Raw genomic sequence first — 27,406 nt, 5'->3', positions numbered from 1 at the left:
GATGCAACAAGTAGCTGAAACGTGTCCCATGAAGGCAATTATGTTTTAATTTCAACTTAATTTCCGGTACTAGGCTATATTGTGATCTTATCAAATTGTACCGTCACTTGAACATATTGTTGCACCCTCAGTTCCCATGTCAAGTTTGGCATGCTAATGAGTGGGATTGGGGTGAATTTTAGTCAATCTTTGTCACTGAAATGGGAATGTTATCCTCCACTGACACACACACAATGTGTCCTACAAGATTAATGGATCAAATTCAGTGTTTTGTATACTGAATGTACAAAATATTAGGGACATCATCCTGATGTTGACTTTAAGCCCCTTTTGCACAATCCACATCTCAGTTGTCTCAAAATCCTTCTTAACTCGTCTGCTTCTCTTTATCTACATCTCCTTCTTTGTGATTGGTATCTATTTAGTAAGGAAAATCAATATGGGATAATGGCTTTTACCTGGATTCACCTCATCAGCGTTCCTCATGAGAAGAGTCAGTGTCCCTAATGTTTTGTACATTCAGTGTAAAGAGCCATTCTTAAACTGCTACACCTACTGGAACTGATCCTGGAACGGGCCTAGGATCAAACCTGGGTCTCAAAACCCCAATTACCCCCACAGCCCACATCTACCAAACGTTCCACAGGAAACACTGAAATGGAAAACTCGAAGACATGAATGCAGAGACCAGTGAATGAACATTTCTTTGTATCAGAGTGAATCAATACATCATTGCTGTGTATTGGCAGGCAGTGTAGCATTAGAGAGGTGCTGCTCCCTGGAGAAGGGTTGAAGGGGATCGTATGAAAGAGGAGAGGAAAGGTTGGATGAACAAGTAGGGAGTGGTGTTCTTGGCCTTGTCACCGTGGTGCCATTAATTATTTATTCCTTTGCTTTCAGGCAACAAAAAAAACAGGCCCTCTTTCTGACTCTTAGTGAGGGCCTCAAGTGGAATCTGCAGGCCTGCATTTTGCCTGAACTCACCCCCCTCCCCCTATACATGAATGATTAATAGTTTACTTTCATGAGGGATGCAGACATTTTGCTATTATTTTTTTCCTCCTCCTTTCATGCAGGACAGTCACTGTGAGGCTACACGCAGAACCAGATTTCCTGGTGTGAGCTGAACATCCCCCACCCGCTTCAGTAACCAGAGCCACTTCCTCCCCTCCAAACATTCCACAGCAGTCTGCAGTGATCTATGTCCAGGTCAAAGGTCAACTGTTATTCCAGAGCTGAGAGGGATGTAGGACATGCAGCAGCAGGAAGCGGGCCTTTTGATTGACCTCTATTGGAGGCTACCGCCGACTTGATTAGTCTCACATGCTGGCATTGTGCTGACAACAGGTCATTGAGACTGGTGTAGACTAATTTATCATATGGACTGGTTGGAACTCTCATTGAATACGAAGTCATCAATGCAGAACTCGGGCATCAAGAATCAGTCCGAGTCAAAAAGAACACACGAGACTCGGGTTAGAACGACTAGGCCTGATAAGATTACCTTTCTTACTGGAAAGTCTTACTGTTCTGAAGAGTATCTGTGGAAACTGCAATTTTTCAAGTGAAAGCAGACTTAGAAAAGTGATTTAGGCTAGGAGTGACACCAGGAATTGATGTCACCAGGAATTGATGTCATCAGGAATTTAGCATTGTAATTACGTGTTCACTTGAGGAAGTGGTTAACGCACATCACTCTGATAGCTAATCCCCTCTCCCTCGTCATGATAGGAAGTGTGGGTTTGTTTGTTTTGAGAACGCAATAGTAAATCCAGTAAATCACTCCTTGGTAAATCCAGTGACTGTTCCAGTGGGGCAACGCTGAGGGCAAATTATAAATCACACTTTGCAGAAAGACTGCTACTTTAATGTTGAGTCAAATTTATTCATGAAGTGCGTCTAACAGACAGGTTTGTCAGAAACAGCTTTACAGAGAACAAAGGAGACAAACGGATAAAAACAAGAAATAAGAAATGGAAACAAAAACAAACAAGGGACTTAACAAGCACATCACAAACTCAATGTATGAGACCAGAGAGTATGTGTGTGTGTGTGTGTGAGTGAGAGGGAGAGAATATGGTGGAGCACTGGGCACCACCAGGAAGTCCACAGGAGTAAATGACAGACTGCTGGGAAGTCTGACATGGGGGAAACCTGATGAGTCATTGTATTGTGTTGTCTACTTTCTGCGGATGTATACAAGACTACGCACGCTCGAATCCTACAGTAGGTGCAGTTCATGCTCCCACAGTTATTGCAGACGGAACAGACTGCATCTGCTGATGTGTTCCCAGAAGTTTGTTTACTCTTGTCGTGGTTACATTGCTTTAATATCAATGACTGTCACTGTGGGTATTCCTGTCGCTGATGGTAATGAGCTGTTGAGGACCATCTGGCAGTAATGTGTGTCTGTGTGTATATGATGAGATTCTGGTCTATGAAGCACTGTAGGCCAGCTGGAGCAGGCTCATATTGTGGCTAACAGCGTCTGACTGGTCCCTGTGGAAGTTTTTCTTAAGTGCCGGGTCCTGAGTCGTTAATGCCGCGGCTGTTTCTGGTCCTCGGTCCCCCAGCCATCTGCACCGTACCTGCCTGTGTCTCTGGTAGACGCTGTCTTGGCTCAGATCGGCTGCTTGCTGCTTCTTCTGTGTCCCCGTTGACCTTTTAGGAAATGGCTTTGAGTCAATCGCACAAAACGTTTGCTCTTCCTCTCAACTTGTGCCAAGAGTGAGCATCCTTCCAGAACTCCATCAGCTGCATCAGGGATCACAATTGGCAGATTACAATCCCCAATGGGGACTTCCTGGGAGACTCCAAGGCAACTTAATATTATGACTGATAGTGGATTTTTGAGTTCTCTTTACTTGCGGCAATAATTGGCCACAAAAAGTAATGGTGGCATGAAAAATGAACTTGCCCTCTGACAGTATCCCTCACATTCTACATCCTAATTGTAACAAAAGGCCATTTTGATTGACAGTAAAATGTATTGTTACTTGACATAAATCATCCTTATTAAACTCAACAGAGACTCGCATGGAATTCTAAAATACACTTCTGTAATCTATATATTGGGGTTTTGCTGAGAATTGTTGAGTAAAAGCAAGGATATAGCAAATGGAGGTTTTATAATCAACCAACAATTTCAACATTAGAACATGTTAAGTAAAATATAGGCTACGCATGAAAAGTATAGCAAAATGGATGAATTGCAGCATAATTAGTTTTGTGCAAGATAACAGCATTAGAACTTACATACAAATTTTAAAAGAAAAAAGGTAACATATGTACAGGATGTGCTTATTTGTAAACGTACATAAAAGTCCAGATGGAGGTACCATTATGTATAGAAAAATAGCAATGTGCAAGACGCATGTGCATTATCATCTGTTCTCAATATCACTGTCATTATTAGAATATGGAAGGAGGCAGCACACATACAGACAAATGTAGGTTATGTGTAAGAGTTAAGTAGAGTAAGTATAAAGTAAATGGAAAAACATCAGTATCATTGATGTTTAATGTTAGTATGAATTAAAATGCTTCACCCCCTAGGGTTCTGCGACATGGTTGTACTTGAACCCTCTTAACGACAACAGAGAGTACTCACACTGAATATAATAACTGACTGATTGTACATAGTGGTACTTCAAATACACAAAGTCACACAACACCACTGTTAGCCTGTACAGTTTGGGGCAAACCCTGCCTACTATCAGGCTGGTAGACCAGAGCAGTTGTTTGTGTTTGTCTGTTTGCTGGGAAAAGTGGACAGATTTCCATCCTTAGTGGAGCTGTCTTCAAGAATTTCAAACTTTCCTCACTAAAGTTACTTAAATCATCGAGTGCCTTTCTGTGCTATAGTTAGCGTAGGGCCCTATGAAATCTGAAACTATTTTGAGACTTCCATTACACAGTTTGGGTTTCCACTTATTTAAATGACACTTGGTTTCATTAGATGATTACAGGTATCCATCTTAGTGTTTTTCACCTTTCAGGTTTTTCTGCTGTTGTTGACTCTTGTTTGGACAGTTTGCTTTAATCTTTCTCTAACAATCCCACATAGATTTTCCAACACACATGTACTATAGGGATGTGCTGTAGTCCATTTTCTCATGGTCCATTATTCAGTGTGTGGTCTAAACAAATATTCGCACATTTGATGCGTGCCAGAGTTAACTATGGCTAAAGCAGATAATGGACAAAACGAATCGCATCACGTTCTGCTCTCTACGGTACTGATCGGTTATCTTTAGCAGTGATGTGGCCAATGAGGGCAGATTGTCTCAGTTTGGCCTCTTGTCACATTTCCTTGGAGCCTGCACAACTGTTGTCATTCTAGTTTGTCAAGATCCATCTTCTTTGCTTGTAGAAATAGCTGGATGCTTTTTGAGATTGTTCAGCATTGTCGTCATGGAGCCATGGCACCTTACATTGAACAAGATTACCCTCTACTTCCTTGAAGTTTGCCCACGCTGGGTTTTTGTGCGGCATTGACAATGACATAATTGGTACCAAACGCAGCTATCTGAGGAGGAGTGCAAAACATTGCAAGAGGGAGTGTTGAGTTGTTTTTTTGTTTTTTTAAATGACACCAGAAGCGCTCTAAGGGCTGGTCTGCATCCATAGCTCTCACTCAGTTGGAGCACTACATAGTTCCACTCTGTTACAATTATTTTAATGTCGTATCTAAATATTTACAAAACAATTCACAAAATCCCAAAGGTTGATGTCAATCCCTGTGAACAAATATTGGAAGATTCATTTTTTATGACACATCTGTAACAGCCAAGCAGGCCCATCCATCCATAAATTGGATAATTACAGTTCTCTGTACTGATTAGCTGAGTCATGTTCGAAGCTGTTGTAAAATACCTGATGAACACACACCTGTGATCACATAACAGGTAATTTAAATATTGATGTGCTCTCTGGACATCACCACCCATACCGGTACTTAGGTGTTGCATAGCAACCAATTTGTTTAGCTACTGCTTGAGGACTAGACTACCTACCAGAAAAAAAATCATTTTATTATCATTATTTGAGTTTTAAAAAATCAGATTCATTGAATGTTTGCATTCTTTTTTTTTTTAATATAGTGGTGTGTTACTGCCATTTTATACAAGCAATAGTCCACTCAAGGCCATGCTGTATAATGGAACAGCTGATCACTACAGCACAGCCTCTTGTGGGTTATTGCTCAAAGCCCCAAGTGGAGAATATTATATATGTAATATTATTACATCATTCTCAGATTCATTTGATTGCATAGTATAATAGCTGCATTGCCCTGAAAATTGGTTTACTCTATATGTTGCTTTCTATGTGTTTATTCTTTGTGTTCCCGGGTACAATTTCCCACGAAATGTGAAGTATTGACTTGCGAGGGGCCTCAACCAAAACAGGAAGAGGACTCAGATAAATCCAGATGCTGTGCAGTCCCAGGACACCTAGCTAGGTGTGCAGCATCAGCTGTCGCTGTAGTTGAAGTTCCTACAGTCCTGAAGTAATCAGGATAACCACCTCATTCACCTAGTGTATTGTCAAGAAGAATAGATCCACTCGATTATATTGACACGCTCCAGTAGGATAGCCATCTGTCAGTATCATAGTAGCCTGTTAGCCAAAATGTTCGTTTTTTTCTTCTCACGCATAGATTAGCCACTGCTACTGCAAGCGAGCATTACCCGGTATGAGGAGAGAGAGCGCCGTTTGACTGACTGATAGACTGACTGACCTGAATTTGGCTCTTGATGAACACGTCTTGTGCCATGGGGACAATAACTCTCCTCCTTACGCAAGTTTATTCTAGTTCCATTATTCAATTTACATTAGGACATTTTCACATCACCTCTTCTATATACATGTCTTCTCTGTACAGAGGGGGAGCAATTGGCGAGTCTTTGCGACAGTGATGTAAAACACTAACGCTAAGGGACTCAAGGAGTCGCTAAAGCCATCAAGTTTCAAATTCTACTGGTATATATTGAATTAGCTTTAAATTAAAGTCTACAGGCCAAATTTGGAGTTCCACAAAGAATGTTTGGCCGTTAAGTGCTCCAAAGAGTGTCAGTTATTCTGTATTTGATCTATTTTTAAACACTTTGATAACACAAAACTTATTTTCAAGGTATATTAATTAGCATCTTGATTATGAGCATGCAGTGGGATTAGTTTGCCCTTAAATTTTGCCCCCTGGCCCTCCGTGTCTAATAGTTTACCCGCCCCAACTTTGATCCTTGTTGAGAAGTATGTGAAGCACCTCCCTCACTGACTCACATCATGAGTTGGTGGCTGACTGTCTTTGACAGTCTTGTTAATACAAAACAGAAAACAATTAGAGCCATTTTTATGCCTTTCATGAAGCCAAACACATCAGTTGTCTGGTTCATACTGTGTTTCTTTTGTTCATTGGATATATGAGCCAGTGACTTAATGACAGGCTTCATGTCACCTTGTCACATGCACTGTACCTGTTACGCGATCTGCGAGTCCTGCTGTTCGCACTGGAGATGCTTATTTCATGAATTTTTAAATAATGGGAATGGTCAAGTGATATCTACCTTTCATAAGTCCGTTTTGAGGATGCCTTTTTTCATTCGGTGTCTACTAAACAAAATTATTTTAAAAGCTTAGTTAAGTAAAATAATTTTGTTCGGTAATAAACTTTTGGCGGAAGGCAGTAGAGTGATGGATAGAAAACTAGCCATGTTGCTCACTCCGTGGCTATCAAATTCAATCTTCTGGCCTACTGCATGCTGGAGTATAATGATTTTGAGGGATCAGATGATCACAAAATTGTTTATCATTTTAATTAATACTCACTCAAAAATGAGTGTGTTTTTTTTTATTTTGGTCTTACTTGGAAAGGCTTTCAGCTTCCAGCCAGACAGGTACCACCAGTGCTAGACCGGTGCGAATTCTTTTCCAGTGTTGTCATTCGACATATTGGTCAGTTAGTCAGATTCTCCACTGCGTTTCAGTGCCTCGGGGAGGCCAAGGCGGTGATCATGTGGTGTGCTAACTGCTTCCCTCTTCTCAGAAAATGACTCATCAAGAACAAGGTTAGTCACAGATCCATACAGTGGTGTGTGTTTATGTTTAAGGCCCTATTGCGAGGGTGGATTTTAGCGCGCAAGACCGGACGACCGCGCTGTCTCTGTCTAATGGTGGTTTGACTCCCCAACCTTGTGATCAATCCATTTTTTTCCTCAGAGCATTCTCTTGTTCTATATTCTATTTTTAGTCAAGTATTTCTAGATTAGTGTTTGGCCTTGGTGCTGGAGACTGTCTTAGCAGCCTCTGTGTTTTTTTTTCTCGAACTCGATGTCCCTGACATGTAGCCTGAGGAGAGGACGTTGTGTAGGAATGAGGGTGCGCACTGCGTAGTGGAACACACAGTTCCTCAGCAGCCAGAGGACGCCAGGCCCCCCCCTCCAATCTGCCCACATCCCTAAACACTCCCAGGTCCTGAGACTGAGTGGGAAGACAAAGATCCACATAAAGCACACAGATACTGCAGCCAAAACCAAGACCCAACCCACCTCTGAGCTCATAGTCATACTGTGCAGCTCTGTAATGGTGGGATTTTTGTGAATGAACTAATATTGGTATTCTTTAGATACGCCACAGCAAAGTTTTTGTGGAAACTATGAAGTCAGACCTAGTCTTGTTTTTATCTTGGGAATTGTAAAAACAAGCGTCTAAATGAACGGTCTAGAGGAAACTGATTGTGTCATTTGTCTGTGGAGAATTTTATGTCCCTTGTTTCCCTTTTTCTTATTCAGCATACATAAACTTAGGATTCACATACACACACGACACATCTATCATCTCCATCCAAACTGTTGTCCTAACTTGCAGCAGCCTTGTATGACCAGACTTGTGTCATCAACATGTTTAGGTCAGTGTGTGTGTATCGTGTGTTGAACATCAACTTTGATACGTTTCCTCATAATTAACCGTTTATGGTTATGACCTTTTTGTGAGCCGATAGTGTTTGTGTTGATAGTTTATCCTTCACAGCTATAAATCAATTAGAATCTCCTGATACAAAAAAAACAATTGATGGAAATCGCATTCAATTTTCTATTTGCTCCTTTCACTGACACAGCCAAACCCGTTTGCACAATCATTCCTTTTGTGATTCCGCATATCAACAACGATGATTTATCTGGACAGTAACATAAACAGGAGGTCATAATATTTCAGGAAAGCATAACAAATCCAACACATAGTCTAGTATGTAGTTCCTGGCACACTGTACTTGTAGTGAATGAGAGCATAATGCCGGTGGATTTCTTTTGCTAGTTGCACTTTTAAACCAGAGTTTTGCGGTGTCTTTTCCCCACAGTTAGGCAACATATTTTGTCTTTACATGCAGGAAATTCTTAGAGACCTAATAATGTATGTGAAATTGCTCATTTGTATGCTGCATGATACAGCTTTAATGTTGTGCCTCACATGACAGCCACTCTGGTTCCATCCTACCGGAAAGAATCAAACCATTTCTTATTAGGCAAACTTTTTATGCTAGACGGTTTATGTTCGTGTTGAACTGGGGTACTTCAGAAAATTCAGACCAGTTTCTCTTGATATTGTTTTTGTATCAGCATTGGGAAACCACAGTTTTAGTTGTACGTGTGAGATTACGTAAGGAACTCGTCACTGATAGGCAATAGGCAATAGACAACTAACCAACTCATTTTTAAGGGAAATGCTTTGTTCTTTTATTACTCACTACGTGCATTGGATCCTTGCAAAAAATTGACATCTCTTAAAAACGTAGGTTTCTATAGAGCTTGGTATGCTTTTGATACAGTAGGTTAAAGTAGGATTGTGATATTGTATAGTTAGCATTAAATTTGACAGAATTGTTCCAGAATAAAGTTTGCTATCTTTAGTACTTGAGTATGAGATTATGTGCATCCTTGATTATGGTTCAGGGTACAAATTGAACCAAAAACTGATTTCCATACTTTTTATTAGGGAAAGGGACATGATGTAATGTAAACAATGTAAGCTTTGTGAGGTGTAGTGTGCTGAACTTGGAGAAAAATGTAAACAGGAAACATGAGACGACACCATTAAACGGATCCAGTTTAGACCACTTCTGTAAATTTGGCGACAGGCTGTTGAACATCTGCATGGTATCACCGGATTAGCACGTAGATTTGATGTGTTTGAGTATGTTAGCTTGCTTTCAGTGATACTTTTATTAAATTCTTCTTGTGTTGTTTGGATTTTGAATCTTAAGTGAGCCCACTCATTCAGCTGCTTCTGAACAGACGTGGTTTTGTCAAGTGTGGGTTCTGCACTACAACAGAAACAGCTGTGAACCAGTCACTGTGAAGCGGATGGCTCTGAAGTATCAGCTTGATATTTGGACTGATATTAGGATTTTACCAATCAATTCTGAATTGGGAACAATTCAACAAATTGCAATATATTGGTGTAGTAGTGTTGGTTTTTTTCCTCAGCCATTGAAGGTGCAAATCCATTGATGAAGTAGGGCCCTACCGGGAATCTCACATGAGGAGAAATTTAATGAATTTTTTAGAATCTTCCTCTTAAGTTCAGACTCATGTGGGTTAGGCTACTGCCCACATTCAAATTCACAAACTGTCTGAGGGTCTGCTCTGAGGGTGGACAGTATGCTACATGGCTGCTCAAATGTCAGAGAAAAACAAAATTGCATCAGAGAAGGCTTATTTCAGGTGTATTGCACCATAGTCCTCTCAAGCGTGACACCCCGCCCCCTTTCAGTCTAACGTGAAAATGAATAGAGGTGTAAAATAATTGCCTTTAACAACGTCCAACACGAATATTGACTATTTTTTTGTTTCCGATGGTTTCTCTATTATGCATTTCTTTATTTGTGGAGGTGGATTCTGATGGATTTTGAAGCTGGTTAGGGTACGAATGAAAATGTAAAAAAAAAACTCGCCATACTTGGCATTCCAGGATTTAACAGCTTTGTGACGCAAGGATAATGCAACATTTACACCATGGTTGTCCTCATCAGTAATGCGTTAAAGTATGTAATAACGTCATCATATGTCATGTCTACTTACATGATTTCACCCATTTTAAGAACAGAACAATTGGTAAACGGGATCCAAAAATCCAATTAATTTTCACCATAGGCAAAAAAAAAATGGATCCGGATCGAATTCGAAAGCCCCAAAATGACGACAACACTTCACAGGACAGTTAAGAGCAACACAGAAGTCCATACTAGGTGGAGAGTTCCACTGTGACCATTACAGTCTGCTGTAGATATGTTACGCTTGACAACGTTCTACAACAAAGTAATTTACAATTACAATTTCCCATTTGGCAGACGCTTTTATCCAAAGCGACGTACACATGAGATTTTAATACAATACAAAGCAGTGGAGAATTAATAGATATCAGTATATCTCATGCGTTAGGCTAGCTGTTCTGTTGTTATTAGAATATGATGCTCTTTTCACCAACTGATGCAACTGATGTTGAATGATTGACATCCAAGAGGAACTAATGGCTCAAAGAGTTCTCAGTTGTCAAGTAAACTACGCAGTGGTTAATGAAGATAAGCACGGCAACAAAAGTTAGATGATACCAGTACAATGATGACCTTGTTAACGAACTTGTTAATGAGTTGGGTTAATGGCGGTAAATGGTTGCGGCTATAAAGGCTCATCTTGCAGTGTATAGACATGTTAATGACTGTGTGCTCCCTTCCCTCCCCAGAGAGTCCAGTGAGGAGTGCAATGGGATCAGCGGTGCTCTGTCAGTGGAGTCTGTGCCGGGGCCAAGACTGAACTGGTGTCCTGCCAACACCGCCACCCCTGCCCCTGCTCCAGCTCCAGCTCCAGCTCCCGCCCCGGGACCCGAGCCCACGCCCAACCCTGTTAGGATGGGGGACGGCCTGGACGCTGCGCAGATGTCAGGCAGCAGCAGCAGCCAGGGGCAGCCCCCCACCCAGCCCCACAGCAGCGCTACCCTCATAGTCCCAGAGTACATCAACACCAACCGGCCCAAGCGCCAGACCAATCAGCTGCAGTACCTGCTCAAAGTGGTGCTGAAGTCCCTCTGGAAGCACCAGTTTTCCTGGCCCTTCCAGTCACCAGTGGACGCAGCCAAGCTTAACCTGCCTGTGAGTGCTCGCTTTGTCTGAGTCACGCAGCTCAGGAATCTCAGTGGTGCACATAGCATGACATGCACATTGTCACCATATTTCTTAGCGTCCTTATATTCCAGCTGTAGCCTTATGGTGATATATGCTTGTTATATGTTGATATATGCTTTATGTTGATATTTAAAAAAATTTCAAGCACAGAATCCTTAAATGATAATACCGGTGTTTATTTTTTGTTTGTTTGTGCCAACCATCTACAGTATGTTGCCCCTCTCCTTAACATTATTCCTGGTGGCGTCTGCCCACAGTCAGCGTAGTTGGAAATATCAGGGCTCGTTTTCCTGCCTTCAGAGGAAGCCGCAGGGTGTGCTAGTCACAATATAAACATAAGATGTAGACAAAACTTTTCACCGGTCGCTGACATTCTTTGTAATTACATTACACAGTGCTTACTGTCAGTCACCTGACACCCACAGGAAGAAATTAAAATCTCAGCCAGGAAATAATCCCTCAAAAACATATCCCCCTATAAACTTTTTTGTCACATCCTCGTCTTCTTATTTAGGATGTCTTTGTTAGGCGGGACAGCAGTTAATTTCAGGCTAGGTTTAACTAACTGTAAAGTTTATATTTTAAAAACAAGTAAATGTTAAAAGATCAAGTTTCAGTACACAGCATGCATTGCAGAATGAGTGGGGGCAATGTAAATTAGATGCAGACAATAGTAAATTGGCTGTAACTCTAAATGACAACCGGTATTCTCCTTTAATCAAAATCCAAGCAAAAGGTTGGCCCTTGTGCAAAAAGCCAAAATATGGATTCATGATCTATTTTCATTGTTTGAGCTCACTTCAAAGCACAGCAGAATGCCACACCACACTAATGGAAAACCACTAATGTAACAACATTGAAAAGGTTCACACAGCTGTATTACATTGCTTGCTTGCATTGACTGAGTACTTGTGTTTAACCATTTTAGGACTATTACACAATAATCAAATGTCCTATGGACATGGGAACAATCAAGAAAAGGCTTGAGAACAGTTACTACTGGAATGCCCAAGAATGTATCCAAGACTTCAGCACGATGTTTACCAACTGCTACATATACAACAAGGTAAAATAGTTGTATATTGGAGCTATTATGACCATGAATGCTCTTCATGACATAGATGCCAAAGATGCGGATGTGCCTGTGCTTTTCTAAGAGTGTTTGTCTCCCCCTGCAGCCTGGAGATGACATAGTCTTAATGGCTGAGGCACTGGAGAAGCTTTTCCTCCAAAAGGTCTCAGAAATGCCTGAGCAAGAGACTGAGATTGTTGTCATGACAGGCAAGGGACGTGGCCGGGGCCGGCGGGAAGGAGGTATGTGATTCACCCCCTCAGGCTAATATGTGCTGTCCACAAATTTTCGTGCTACTGTCCTCCATGAGACGGGTTCTTGATCTAAGTGTCTTTGTCTCTTATCAAGGTCTGAACTTGAAACCAGGACCCATCATCGATCCTTCGTCCACAACCCCACAAACACGTGGTCTGTCCAACCTGTCGGCAGCGCCACAGACCAGAGGACCAGTGCAGGGCCCGCCTTCTCTACCTCCCCAGCCTATGATGCAGGCCCTGCCCCCACGTGTGCCCCCGACGTTACCCAGCCACGCGCCACAGCTCGGAGCTCCCTACTCCCTGGGCCCATCAGACTGCACTCCTCAAGTCCCCATCATGACCTCTGTGCCTCCCCCCACTCAGACCCCCCTTCCCCCCACGTCCATCCAGAGCACTGCCCCCATGCTGCAGAACCCTGTACCCATGACCAAAGTGAGTGTGACTGACAGAGGGGAAATATGCTTGGGCAGATAGGCATGTTGTTCAGCACGCCAGACAGTTTTAGACGAGTATGGTTAAGTTTTTGGCATCTCAGTCTAATCTAATCTAATCACTTATTTTCCTCCCACTCTCCCCATCTCTCTGCTTTCTTTACTTTTTCCGCTGTGCAGCAGAGAAAGAGCCAGAAAAGGAAAGCAGACACTACAACGCCCACAGCAAACGACCAGTTAAGTGAGTCTTCCCCAGCAGAGTCCAAGTCGGGGAAGACGTTGCCCAGGCGAGAGAGTGCCCGGCCCTCTAAACTGATCAAGAAGGACGCCCCAGACTCCCAGCATCACATGGGCATGGGGATGGGACTGAGTGGACCAAGCGGAGGCCATAGCCCCAAGCCGCAGGATCAGCTGGGATACTGTGCTAGCCTCGTTAGGGACATGCTCTCCAAGAAGCACGCTGCTTACGCCTGGCCGTTCTACAAACCTGTGGACGTGGCTACGCTGGGACTACACGACTACCATGACATCATCAAACACCCCATGGACCTCAGCACCATCAAGGTGTGTTGAAGACAGCATGGTTTAACCAAGGGCACCATGAAGGTATTTGTAAGAGGAAGGATTTGTCGCGTGGCTAGTTGTTAATGTCCTTGATGTGTTTGTAGGTCAAGCTGGAGAACAGGCAATACAGGGAAGCCCAGGAGTTTGCTGCTGACGTACGGTTAATGTTCTCCAACTGCTACAAGTATAATCCACCAGACCACGAGGTGGTGGCGATGGCACGCAAGCTACAGGTAAACACACTGTAACATGCAAACAATCGATTTGACAAATGACAGTGTAAAGTTTTCTCTGTAACCTTTTCAAACCAACAGTGATAACAACTATCATGATATTTCATTATTTTCTCCCTATACAATGTTTGGGCTGTATCCCAATATTATCATACACTGGTATACACTGGTGTATTTGAAAATAATCAAGATATCATATTCAATACAGTGATATCATTTACGTTCCACTCAGGGTCTCCATTAGAGTTTTTTTGTTTTTTCCCCCCCCACAAAACGGACCCTGAAACAAAAGCATCTTTTATGGTGACTATTTAGGAAACCAAGTGGTACAGAGCTACTTTGTGCTGCAATAGCAGAATGAAGAGAATATTTGCATCAGTTTTGTAATTAATATTATAATACGTTTATTGGCTAAAAGTATATGCTGTATATGACACCTAAACGTTCAAAGAGTGAGAATGTCACATGTTGGCATCTTGGGTATCATCGACTCTCCCATTTGTATTTACTACATCATGGGGTCGTTCAAGTGCACTCTACCTGTAATTATAATATTTCTGACAGCATTGAAGGCTGTATCAGCTTACTACTTTAGTGACCGTGTGGCTGTAGAACAAGTGCGGAAAATCTAGGAGATAATGAGTGAAATATTAGACTTTTAGACCCACAGTGTTATCGTTTGGCTTCAGAACACATGGATTATGCTGCATGAGCTGTTTGGAGTTTTATGGTAATTTAATGATAATTTAATTGTGCTATCACATATGCTTGCTGTTTATTAACTGTTGTGTATAACAGTGCCACTAGAAGTTGTGAATATCCATGCAGGCTAACTTTGAAACAGCCACTCTAAGGGAAGGTGAGGGAAATTACAAGTATGGTAACTGCCACCGTTTATTAGTTCAAATCGGATGTTGTATGAAAAATATGCATGAAAAACCCTTTTTTGACAGGATTGAAATACAGCAATCAAACGCAGAGCATTGATTTCCAGACTCGCACACAAATACTTCTGACAGCAGACATGACCCAATTTACACACAACTTAAACTGAACAAACATGTTTGTCTTTTTGGCCAGAAAGGGAGCTATAATAGCCTCTATTAGACTGTTGATGTGTTTGTTTTAAGGCGTAAGAAGACTACCCAGCCGGAGCCCCATTATATTTGGGAATGTTTAAACAGTCTATCTGTATCACATCTTAGAGAGAACTACCAGCAAACCTTAAGTTCTGTATGATGTCAGCGATCATGTTTTATCCAGTCTTGTTTTGGCTGACTAGATGAACAAAATATATATTGTTTTTTTTAAAATGGCTATTTTTGTTCTCATTGTGAACGATGTAGCAGGAATTTGACATCCGCAATGATAAAAACATCATGATCAATATCCCTGGGACATAATTTCACAATTCTGTGATAAAATTGTATATCCCACAAAAATATGGAGACGATACTGTCATATGAAAAAAACTGATATTGCCCAATCTTACCCCACAGTGCTGTTAATGCATAACTTAGCAGTCTACCTGAAGGATTTTGTAGTCAATCAAGTCCAAGAACCCTCAAATTTAACCAAATAAAACCACACAACTGATCACTTGAGCTTCAGTAATCTTTTTCAGTATGTTCCAACATCAGCATACATTTGGCTCAGTTTGTTTGTCTCTGCTCATTTTGTAGGATGTCTTTGAGATGCGTTTTGCCAAGATGCCAGATGAACCCGAGAGCAAGCCGCTGGTGTCTGCCCCAGCCCCTACACTCCACCACCCCGCCCCCGTCAAGCCCCTGCCGCCTTTGGGCCGCGTCGCCTCGTCCTCCGACAGCTCCAGTGACTCGTCCTCCGAGTCGGAGTCTTCCACAGACGACTCTGAGGAGGAGAGAGCCCAGAGGTTGGCAGAGCTCCAGGAGCAGGTCAGTGGCCAGAGAAGCTTCAGTGTAGCACTCCTGCCTCAGTAGGAGTAAATTCGTTGTCCAGCCCTTGGTTCCCTTTGTTGACTCCTGGTCTCTTCTATTCATACAGTTGAAGGCTGTCCATGAGCAGCTGGCCGCCCTGTCCCAGCCGCAAGCCAGCAAACCAAAGAGAAAAGAGAAGGAGAAGAAAGAGAAGAAAAAAGAGAAGCATAAGAAGAAAGGAGGAGGTATGCCTGGTCTGGTGGATGAGATCCAGGAAGCTACACCGGTTCCGCAGCTCTCTAAGAAGACCAAGACCAGTAACAATAGCAACAAGGAGCTCGTTCCCAAGAAGAAGTCCAGGTGGGTCAATGAGCTTTGTACCAACTTTCTCCACCCCAAATCAGGCAGTGGTTTAGAAAAACCCTTGCATGATGGTTACATGATGGATGTTTCTTTAGCCATTGCCTGGGCACTACACAAACAATATTGTATTTTGTCCACAACCCTCACCATTATGTTTGTGTTTTGTCTCTGTAGTAAAAAAGAGGGGCTGAAAAACAATCACCCCTCCATCCTGCAGCCTGTTCCCAACCTGGAAGACGACGTGGGGGCAGCTGGGTCATCAGCCACAGGGGAAAAGTGCAAGCCCATGTCCTACGAAGAGAAGAGGCAGCTGAGCCTGGACATCAACAAGCTCCCAGGAGACAAACTGGGCCGTGTGGTGCACATCATCCAGTCCAGAGAGCCCTCGCTCAAGAACTCCAACCCCGATGAGATCGAGATTGACTTTGAGACGCTCAAACCCTCGACGCTGCGCGAGCTGGAGAGATATGTGTCTTCCTGCCTCCGAAAGAAGAAGAAGGTTCCAGGTGAGCCGCTGCAGGGAACTAGTCGAACTGGTCACTCTCCGTTTTAACACCTGAGCGTGTGCTTGTTTTGACACTTTATTGTGGAAACAATGTGTGATCCGATGTATTGCTCTTTCTCCTCTTTGCAGTTGAGAAGCCTATGGAGGCCTTGGCTGCCTCCAAAAAGGCTGGTTCCTCTTCAGAGAGCAGTGGCTCCAGCTCAGACAGTGAAGCTGAGGAGACAGGTGAAGCATGCAGCTTTTTACCGCTCAAATCCCCCTAATTACAATAATGTACAAAAATGAAGTGCCTAATGTTTTTTTACATCCTTTATTTTTTCAGGAATGGTCCCAAAGCAGCAGAAGAAGAAAGGCCTGTCTGTGAAGGAAGGAAAGAAGACGCATCCTCACATTCAGGGTGGTCCTGCGGTTCAGGCTGGGCTTCATCCCCAAGCTCCGGGCCTCCAGCCCAGCGGTCAGATGAAGCAGCATCAGCAGCATCAGCCGTCTCCTGCAGGCTTCATGGCTCCCCCTGTAGCTGCGCTGGAGTCTTCCCAGATGCTGGAGAATAGCTTCGACTCCCTGCCCCACTTCGGCCAGCCCCTCATGCATCTGCCCCACCACGCGGGCAACTCCTCCTCACCTGCACGCCCCCACCTTAACGCCCACTCTGCTGCTGGCCCAGTGTCCCCCGAGACCCACCCCTTCCTCAACCAGCATCCCGTCCTCCCGTCTCCAGGTATGGCTGGAGGTATTCATGCATATTTTCTATATCTATTTCTATTTCTATATCTATATCTAAAATTCTGCAAATTACAACCAAAAAAATCCGGCATTTTTGGTCACAATCACAAAAAAACCTCTGGAGGGACTGGTAACTTACTAAAAACCACACCACTGTGACATCTAATCCGCTTGTTCTTCTCTCCCTCTGTGTTCCAACTGTAGCCTTGCACAATGCCTTGCCTCAGCAGCCTTCTCGGCCCAGTCACAAGGCAGCACCTCTACCTCCCAAACCCCCCCAGCAGCAACCAGCACCGCCCCAGCAGCAGCCCACCCTACAGCAGCAGCAGCAGCAGCAACAACAGCAGCTCCAGCCCCAGTCAGCACCCCCACCTCAGCACCAACTCCCCTCTCACATCCTCCACCCTCCTCAGCCCCTGCACCAGCGGCCACTCTCCCCCCCAACACTCACCCCTCAGGGCTTGCTGTCCTCCCAGCCTCCCCAGATGTTGCTGGAGGATGATGAGGAGCCGGGGCCTCCGCTGCCTCTAAGCCACGTACAACTCTACCTGCAGCAGCTCCAGCAAGGCCGGCAGCCCCAGCAGCCCATGCAGTCCCTCCAGGCGCAGGCTCGTCAGCAGCAGCAGCAGCAGCCGGGCCAGGCCCCTCTGCTGCAGTCTGTCCAGGTGCAGTCTCAACTCTCCTCCCAACCCTCCCTGCCTCCTCCCCAGCTCTCTGTCCAGTCCCAGGCTCAGTCAGCCCCATCGCACCAGGCGCAGCCCCAACAGATGCCCCCGCACCAGGCCCGCCACATGCAGCACACTCAGCAACAGCAGCAGCAACTGAGCTACCCAGGACAGGCTGGTCAGTCCCAGGGATCACAACACAAGGTGTCCATGCCGGCCAGCAAAGCACAGCAGATCATCCAGCAGCAGCAGCAGCAGCAGCCCTCCCCTCGGCAGATCAAGGCCGACCCTTATAACACAGGTGAGACCCAGAAGATGAGGCAGAACTGGCATTCCCGGATTAGCAGAATTAATGCTGTGTAGATGATTTAGGCTGGAGTTTTAAGCACCTTCCTTCGGTTGACAGGTCACCTGAGGGACAACCCCTCCCCTCTCATGATGCATTCCCCACAACTACCCCAGTATCCACCTGTGGCTCACCAGTCTCCACCTCACAACATGCAGCCCAAAAAGGTGAGTAACCTGTGTGCATAGGTAGGAAACAAAGTGTTTGTGTCTAGTTTTGTGCACGGCTACAGTGTGTTTCTGTATCTCTGTGTGTGACTGTGATGCCATGTGCTTGCCAAGCAGCAGAGGGCCCCCATGAGCCACGTTGTGTCTAAGGAGGAGAAGCTTCCCCCGTCACCAGTGATGAGAGGGGAGCCCTTCAACCCCGCCATGAGACCAGACCATCACAAACATCCCGACAACAAGCCCTCTCAACCAGGCCACGGCCAACAAAGTGAGTACCGAGGAGTCTTGTTCTTCCTCTGTCTTTCTATGTTTGGAATACATAAGAACTAGAGCCTGTGCAGGATATTGAGACCGTGTGTGTGTGTGTGTGTGTGTGTGTGCTGAGCAGATGTGAAGCCCATGGACAGCTCGCGGCCTGTCATCCGCTCCTCTGAGCCCAGTGGGCCGCCCTCCTCCCTGCTAGACAAGGATAAGTTCAAGCAGGAGTCCAAGGCACCTGTTGCCCCCAAAAAGGTACAGGTGGGTGCAAGGGTCAGTTTTTTTTTTTAATCATCTCCTACATCTCATAAAATTTTCAGCACTCGGTGTATTAAGCTTGGAGGATTACGAGCTTTGTGATTCGATTGACGATTAACATGCCTCCCCCTCTCGTCCTTGTGTGTGTTTCTCAGGATGTGAAACTGAAGAACATGGGCTCGTGGGCCAGCCTGGCACATAAGTCCACATCGGCGCCCTCATCTGCGGTGAAGTCGTCGAGTGACAGCTTTGAACAGTTCCGCCGTGCCGCCAGGGAGAAGGAGGAGAGGGAGAAGGCCCTGAAGGCCCAGGCCGAGCAGGCGGAGAAAGACCGGCTACGCAGAGAGCAGGAGAAACTACGGTAAGAGAGACAAGAAGACAGGAAGAAAAATATATAGAGGGCTGCAGTGTTTCCCCCAGGTTGGCAGTTTACCTTTACTTACTGAAATCATGATAGACTATCGTTGTATGTTGAGGACCTTGCTTCACAAAACTAACAATAATCAAGTGTGAGTATAATAGTCGGTAAAGGCTACGTTTCAAGCTATGTCTCTCTATTCAGTTCATGTCGGCACAGACCCAACACAACTCAAATGAGCCCCAACTGTTTGACCAAATAGGCGCAATGAATTATGGCTGTGACTCAGTAACACACTTGACAGTATATTTGTTTGAACACTTAGTGCATCACAGCTCCAGAATTTACTTGGGTGGTTGCTTATTGACTTGAGCGGGCCGCCCAAATACAATGAATATATGGGAAACCTGAGGCTGTCAGGTGGTAGTATGCCCTCTGGTGGCCAAACTGGAGGTCCACAGCTCTTACCAACAACAACAGCAGGTTGCATTTCTAAGCTTATGATCCAGCCATCTCAAAATAATGAATAGAACTGGTTATTTTTGTGCTGTGTTTGGCTGTGGACTGATCATGTCATCACTAATACACTGAAACACCATAGCATCTTGTCAGCTTACTATCACTGTCTTGTGAACGATGCCATATGCAAGATTTTTCTGTAAAAACGAACAGCCATTGATTCGCTCTTATTTACCCAAATGAAATACTGGTGTCCAAATCAAAACTTCAAAATCAAAACACAGCGAGCGAGCGAGCGCTCTGTCCAGAGACTCATCAGCATTAGATCTTGTGCTTCTAACAGTGACCTAAATTTGGAAACACATCAAGGAGATTCCTGAAGCCTCTATAGCAAGATGGAAAGCATTTGACTTCACCTGGTATAAATTACTGGCCTGAATGTTTTCCAGGGGCCGGGATGAAGAGGACGTCATGGAGCCGAGCAGAAGGGTGCACGAGGAGCCCCGCAGGCGGCTGGAGCAGCAGCACATCCAAGCCCCTTCGCAGCAGCAGCAGCAGCAGCAGCAGCAGCAGCAGGAGCCCCCGCCCGCCGCTGTCCAGCAGCCCCCCCAGCCCCCCACACCGCCTCAGCCCGCCGCACAGAACCCGCTCGACCAACAGAGGGAGCTAGCGCGCCGCCGGGAGCAGGAGAGGAGGAGGCGAGAAGCGGTGAGATGAGTTTTCTGCTTTATTAGAGTGTATACAGTGGAAATTGTCCGAAAATACAAAAGAGAGAGGATGACGTGATGCGCGCCAAAGGCTGCGAGACGGATTTGAACACGTACAGTAGCGATAACGAATCAACATTGTGTTCACATTTGTTTACATGAATTGTTCTTTTCTCTTTCCAGATGGCAGCAACGATTGACATGAATTTCCAAAGTGACTTAATGGCTATCTTTGAAGAGAATCTGTTTTGAGGAGAGGAGCGACTGAAACGTAACTGCAAAAAAAACAACAAAAAAACAAACAAAAAAAAAAAAACTAATGATGTAAACTTCCTCTGAAGAGAGATCGGTAACCATGTACCACAGAGGGACAAGGGGACTGTATGTAGCCACGACGAGGCCCTCAGACTGAGTCCCAGAGCGGGACGGGCGGTCGCCGCTTCCTGCCCCTGTGGACCGAAAGTACAAACGGGGATACTCTCCATCGTTTGTGATGTCATGTCCTGGGGATTTGGCATTGCCTGCCCGATCGTAACGAGAGAGAGAGAGAAAAGACTCTGGCACACTTGCTGTTGTCACGCTTGTTTTCTTACGGTGTGCGTGGGCGCAAAGGCAAACAATAATTATAAGAGGACAGACATCCCAATAACTATGAAAATGCTCTGATAATGTACTGACAGACTGTGCCGAGGCGTTCTGAAACTGCCAGATGTCTGAGGTGGCGAAGAAGACTGGCCTTTTATGTTCTGTTCTGTTTTGTTTGTTGTAAGTGAACACATGCAATGGTGAGATGGGGAGGGGGCGGGCGGGACGGGTGGGGGGGGGGCAACTTCCATACTGTAAATCATGTATATTTCTCAGCAGAGAAGGTACAGTTTGCCTTACACCTCTTTCCTATACAGACCATAATATGTTCTGTGGCCTGGACACACGAACAAACCAATAACAACAGTCACAGCCAGGAGTAGGAGCAGCGCAGACCTTTTTTCATCATCTAGTATCTACTGTAAAGAAGTATTTTCTTATACTACAATAACTCTTTATTTTGGATCTTTCTTTTTTTTTCTTCTTCTTCTTCTTCCTCTCTTTAGGTTTTTAAACCTTCACACCAATACACTCCGCCACCTATGTCTATGCCAAACAACCCATTACCTTTTATGCTAAATTCCTTGTCCTAAAACATGTAGGTAGCTAGTGAAAACTCCCTAATATATGCATTATCATAATTCCAGCAAGTATTTATCAAAGACAGAATCATTTGAAGTTTTCATAATAATGCCTTGTCTTTTTTTTTTTTTTTTTTTTCCATTTGAAAAACTAGAGCAGGATCTTGCCAGCAGAGAAGGGAAAAAAGTCCAGCTGTTTCTGAGCTTTAGTTAGAATATGATTTCACTACAACTGTAACACCATTATGTGTATTACACCCAGAGGCGGGAAATGTTTTTAAATGTTTATATCATCGGCCTCTTTCACAGCAGACGCACAGTCACACTACTGAACCGATCTGTTAAGAGGAGTAGCCCCTTGTCGTTCCCTCGGTCGGCCACAGTTTTGCTGCGCTCTGATCTCGCCTAAAGGGTTTTGATCAAATGGCAATATGCAAAGAGTGTTCAAGGGAATCAAGGGAAATAAGATACAGACACTGAACACCTTACTGTAGCTATTACAGGAATCACGTGCGTCAAAAAAAAAAATAGTTCCACATTCGTTGAAGGGATCAGAGAAGAGCTCCCGATTAGTCTTTACATCGAGTCTCCTGACCCACCGAGGGCGCTCTGCTGACAGTACACAAACACAATAAACGATTACAAAAGCTCTGAAAACGTTGAAAAAAACAAACAAAAAAAAAAAACAGTTTTGATTTATATCTTTGTTCTTGTTCGATAATAGTGGATGTGAGTTCTAATTCTGTTATCGGAGACGTTTGGTCGGACCGCGCGGATTGGTCGAAATCTGAATGAATCTCGTCCTCTCGACTTGTCTCTTATGGTGTTTTTTTTCTCCAGTGCCTGTATTGTATTGCGATTCTAGTTGGCTTATATTACACTTGGGGGGGGGGGTGGGGGGGGGGGGGGGGGGGGTATAGGAAGGACTGGGTGGTGTAATATTTGAATGGGGAGGGAGATTTTTTTTCTTCTTTTTTCTTTTCTTTTTTCTTTTCTTTTTTTTTTTTTTTGGAAGAGTTTGTGTTTAAAAGAAAAAGAGAAAAAAAAAAAAAAAAAAGGAAAGTCAGCGTTTTATATTTTACCCGTTATCAATATTCAGGTTTTAAATTTAGTTTTAGCTGGACTTCTACGATGAGTGTACACACCTGACAACTACTTTCTCATTTTGTTCAATCAGTAAATTTTTAGGTAGATAACGTTTCAGCGTTGCCACATTAGCGTTTGAGTGTAAGTCTAGGTCTGTGAGTGTGTATATTTGGATGGCTGTGAGACTGTATTTTTATTTTTATTTTCATTTTTTTTTTTTTTTAAGTTTGTGGTGCAGGGAGGCACGTTCCCCGCTGTAGATAAGCATTCGACCGGTGAGGAGAATAAACAGTGCTTCAGGAGAACTTGTTTCTCTGCTTAAGTCACCTTTTTTTATTTCTATGAAGTCCACCATATAAGAATATATATAATTTTTATTATTAGACTGGTTTTGAAAGGGTAAAGAGAAAAAAAAAAACTTCATTCCTTTAAGCCTTTTATTCTTCTTTTTTTTTTTCCTTTTCACAATAACTGTTGGACATAATGTGCCATGAGTTCTACAGAGAATGTGCTGACCCGCAGCTCAGCCCAGAGTTTGCTTTATTCAGGTATTTTATTTTGTGTTACATTTGTTCTGTTTGGGGGTTTGTGTTCAGACATTTTCCTCGATTTATCGTTTGGTATGTGAGTGGTCTATCGAGGTCTATGATTCAATCTGTTATGATCATTGAATAAACTCATCTCTTTTATAGAAAATAAAAAAATAAAGTAAATGCTGTGTGTCTTTTTATTAGTAGTGGCACTCGATTCAACCTTGCTATCCACAGAGCTTCTAATGACTTGAGTAAAGTGGGTTCAGCCTGGGCAAAATAACATCCAGTCTGTGTTTAGCTCCGCTCTCTGTAATAATTAACTTTCTTTGAGGAAACCTCTCATGTTCTTCCTTTCCTAACTCATTCATGACACTCCTGCTCATTAACCACACTATTGTTTTTTAAAACGCTTTTCTACCAAATACCCCCTCTGTCCTCCACTCTGCTCCTCAGAGTCTCCTGGCAGCATCAGTCATGACTCTTCTCTGAAGGACAGGATTGATGATTGCAAATATTCCAGGCTTTAAGTCTGCTGAAAGTGGATTGCAGTCATTGGTCAAGAGCTGTATGAGAATGTTCAACAGTTTGGTGCTGATGCTCACATTTGATGTGAAGTTGTGTGTGAATGTTGTAAACAGAGATCATGTAGACCAAGTTTGATACTGATAGTGTGAACCCACTTTGAGTTATGAACCAATAGGCCATGTTCAAATAGACTGATCACAAACTTTTTTGACTAACACAGTTTTGGACTACCTCAGCAAACGCAACACATTTCATATAATTCTGTCTGAAGAATTCCAAAGTATATATTTTGGGCATTTGTGGTGCTTCCTATTCATTTTTGAAAATTAATGATATGGATTTCCAACATCTAAAGCACACCTCGATGGTGGAAAGATCACATCAAGTCATAATAATCGGGCAAACTGTCATGGAGTTATAACCAATGTTGAAACTTCTGTTTGACTTTTTAAAATGTATTTAATTGTGCATGTTTATACTAGCCTACTACTGATGCATCTCAATGTACCACATTTGTCGCTGTATCTCAGCTATGTGCCACATTTGGTGTTAGGTCAGAAACAGAAAAAGCCATGGGGAAAAATAACTGTTAAAAATGGTGGAAAACACAATATGACTTTGATATACTTTGATATTATTACAAGCATTTTAAATCTAACATTTAACCATACTGCCCCCTTCAGGCCAATTTGCATGAAATTTGTTATGAAGGCTACAAAATAAGTTGCTGGTGTGTTTGCAAAGTTTAGAAGTGATTGTCTAAACCGGTGTTGAGTTACACGCCTGTATGTAATGGATCATCCCCACAGATCACACCTAACCCTCAGATAGATTTTGACCAAGCTGCTCCACATTTTGTGACACTTGGTCAACCAGACTCACACACACACACTCTGAATGTACAAAACACTCGGGATGCTTACTCTTTTCATGAAGTACACTGATGGGTGAATCCAGCTAAAAGCCATTATCTCTTATTGATTTCCTTTATTAAAGATTAGATTTGGATCAGATTTCTGTTATTAAATATTAGATTTGGTTTGACAAACAAACACGGTTGGAGTTGAAAAACTGGTTTATGGGCAGGAAGTGGGAGGCGGTCGGCCACCGGTGAGATAGACTCTGAACAGCCGGACCACTTCCTGACTACAGCACCTCACAGAGAGGCTGCAGACACACTGAATACACAGAATATTAGGGACACTTACTCTTTACATGAAGCACACTGATGAGGCATTATCCCTTATTGATTCCCCTCATTAAATCTACACCAATCACAAAGGAGGAGACGTAGATAAAGAGAAGCAGACAGGTTAGAGAAGGATTTTTAAGCTTTGAGACAACTGAGATGTGAATTGATGATGGGCTGCAGCTCAATGTCAGGAGGATGTTCCTAATATTTTGATACATTCAGTGTACAAAACACTGAATTTGATCCATTAGTATTAGTATTTTACCCTTTGTTGCACCCTGTGGGTTGATTTAAAAATGGCTTTGTACAAATAGTTGCTGGAATGGTTTCATTTGGACCAAATTTCTTGAAAAAGTGACATATTGACTCTTACAAGTTTGTTGGTTAATGGCAGCCATGTTGTTTATGTAATGGTGCTGGTGTAGACAACATGGCTGTATCCCAGTGTATTACGGCTATGTGTCATGTTTGGTTTCAGATTTATGTTTGAAGGGGTAAAAACAACATAAAAACAAAAGGCTCTTGTGCTCTGGCCATAACTGTTCTTTTTTTTTTTTTTTTTGTCATCACTGAAGGACTTCAGTGTTTCTTCCAACACAAAGACACAAACACACTCTTCACATTTCCCATGCCCTTGTGTACGCACACATACACACTGTAACCAGTGCATGGAAATGTTTGACTTGCAAACTCAGTATCATCTTTTAAGTCGCTTCTCAAAACCCACTTGTTTAAGAAAGGCTTTTTATAGTCTGTTCTGCTTTTATGTCACCATTTTGTTCTCCTGTTTCTACGTCTGTTTAGGATCCTTGCTTACTCTTTTTTGTTGTTTTTATACTGTTTTGCCTTGTTTTATGTTTTTATGCTGCTCCCGCCCCTTTCATGTTGCTTTTATTCTATTTTTGCCTTTTTATTGTTCCATCTTATTGTTGTTATTTTGCTTTTTCTCTTTTAGTAGTTACTGCTGCATTTGGACTTTCTTTTATTTTGACTGTAAAGCACTTTGTAAGTGTGTTTCGAAAAAAGTGCTATATAAATAAAGCTTATTATTATATTATTATTTGTCTTCTGTTCCGCTTTTATGACTGTTTTACCAACATCTGTTTGTGTGGATCTTCTCTACTGTCCACACCTGGAGGCTGACTGGGTTGAAGTTTTAGAAAAGCGTTCTATCACATGACTTTTGGCACATGTAAACTGAGTATGTACATGGAGCGAGAGAGAGAATACACTGTGGTTCAAGACAGGTTCCTCTTACAGCACTGTAGATGTATTTTGCATGGCGGCAGGTGGGAGGGAGGCCGGCCTGGTGGTTAGACAGACTGTCCTGATGAGACTGTCCATCCATCCACATCATCCCTCGAGCAAAACACTGAACCCCAACCTGCTCCAAGGAGGCAGTTCCTCTGGCTGCCACTTTTGAAAAAGAAAAAATAAAAGGAAAAAGAGAAGAAAAGAAAAAAGAGAATAATTACATATTGGGGTGTACAGAAGGACACAAGTATTTCCTACACAGTGGAATCAAATATGAAGTGAAACAGTAGTGGCTTGTTCTGGCTGAAACTGGATACTGGCCTTTGGGAACTTGGGTGCCTCAGCTATGGGTGAAATGGCCTTTGTCAAGGTTAGACATCCTTCCTGGTTGTCAGGTATATAGTTTGCAACTGAGTCTTTCTTTGTGTGTGTTAGTATAGTTGTTAGTACTATATAGTATAGTATATAGTTTTAGTATATCTATATATCTATATATCTATATATCTATATATATATATATATATATATATATATATATATATATATATATATATATATAGATAGATAGATATATATATATATGGCATCTTTCAAAGGCCTATATAGCTGGGAATATGCTGTGAAAAGGACATGAGATGAAATCAGCAGCAACCAGCTTCCGTTAGCCTGAGTTAGCTAGTTAGCATTTTGGTGGTTTAAGACAAGTGGATTTTAATGGTGATGCTTTTGTTTTTCACAAATGACAACAACATATGTGACAGACGACTGCTTCAGTTAGAAGAGACAGAAAACGTGAATTTTAACATTAGCATTTAAGGGGAGTCTGCCTTCCTCTAGTTTCTATCTACTGCTGCCTTCAAGTGCTCCTCGTAAGCTCCCACTTCGAACAACACAAGCCGTAAATACAACCTGTCTCACATTCAAGTGCTTTTAGCCGGAGCTAATGACGAAATGGACGCTGAAGCAAAGTGGTTTTGGTGACTGTTTTATTTTAGAAGCAGCACAGAGCTACTTTGAGCTGCAGCGGCACATTGGGTATTTGATGGATGTTTTAATTAAGTTATCAGAAACAAAAATGCTTGACAACTAACGGTTACACAAAGTGTGAAAGTAGTACAACAATACTAATTATTTCTGTAGAATGCAAAACAACAACATACGATAATAAAAATACATCACTTTAACCATCAATTACTGGCATTGCTTCCCTGCT

The 27,406-nt window shown here is 43.0% G+C and overlaps 1 protein-coding gene across 6 annotated transcripts in view; it reads left to right on the top strand.

Annotated features, from left to right (window-relative positions):
* The window catches only part of brd4 (bromodomain containing 4), a 29,877-nt gene extending 7,394 nt beyond the window's left edge, over positions 1-22,483 (top strand). For 2 of the 6 annotated variants that reach the window (XM_078284603.1, XM_071916862.2), the window contains exons 2-19: positions 10,738-11,143; positions 12,105-12,242; positions 12,355-12,490; positions 12,597-12,937; positions 13,117-13,500; positions 13,605-13,733; positions 15,416-15,646; positions 15,756-15,988; positions 16,166-16,497; positions 16,626-16,721; positions 16,819-17,214; positions 17,424-18,185; positions 18,291-18,397; positions 18,515-18,665; positions 18,786-18,916; positions 19,069-19,274; positions 20,180-20,438; positions 20,621-22,483. In XM_078284603.1, coding sequence (XP_078140729.1) covers positions 10,904-11,143; positions 12,105-12,242; positions 12,355-12,490; positions 12,597-12,937; positions 13,117-13,500; positions 13,605-13,733; positions 15,416-15,646; positions 15,756-15,988; positions 16,166-16,497; positions 16,626-16,721; positions 16,819-17,214; positions 17,424-18,185; positions 18,291-18,397; positions 18,515-18,665; positions 18,786-18,916; positions 19,069-19,274; positions 20,180-20,438; positions 20,621-20,689 — 4,341 coding nt within the window. In that variant the 5' untranslated portion in view covers positions 10,738-10,903 and the 3' untranslated portion in view covers positions 20,690-22,483. Of the gene's footprint in view, positions 1-7,047; positions 7,068-10,737; positions 11,144-12,104; positions 12,243-12,354; positions 12,491-12,596; positions 12,938-13,116; positions 13,501-13,604; positions 13,734-15,415; positions 15,647-15,755; positions 15,989-16,165; positions 16,498-16,625; positions 16,722-16,818; positions 17,215-17,423; positions 18,186-18,290; positions 18,398-18,514; positions 18,666-18,785; positions 18,929-19,068; positions 19,275-20,179; positions 20,439-20,620 lie in introns of those variants that run through there. The other 4 variants (XM_078284601.1, XM_078284599.1, XM_078284602.1 and 1 more) reach the window with 3 other exon arrangements.
* The last annotated feature ends 4,923 nt before the right edge of the window (positions 22,484-27,406 follow it).

The sequence above is a fragment of the Centroberyx gerrardi genome, chromosome 7, assembly GCF_048128805.1.
Source record: "Centroberyx gerrardi isolate f3 chromosome 7, fCenGer3.hap1.cur.20231027, whole genome shotgun sequence".
NCBI classification, from domain to species: Eukaryota; Metazoa; Chordata; class Actinopteri; order Beryciformes; family Berycidae; genus Centroberyx; species Centroberyx gerrardi.
This window is presented reverse-complemented; position numbering and strand designations above follow the sequence as displayed.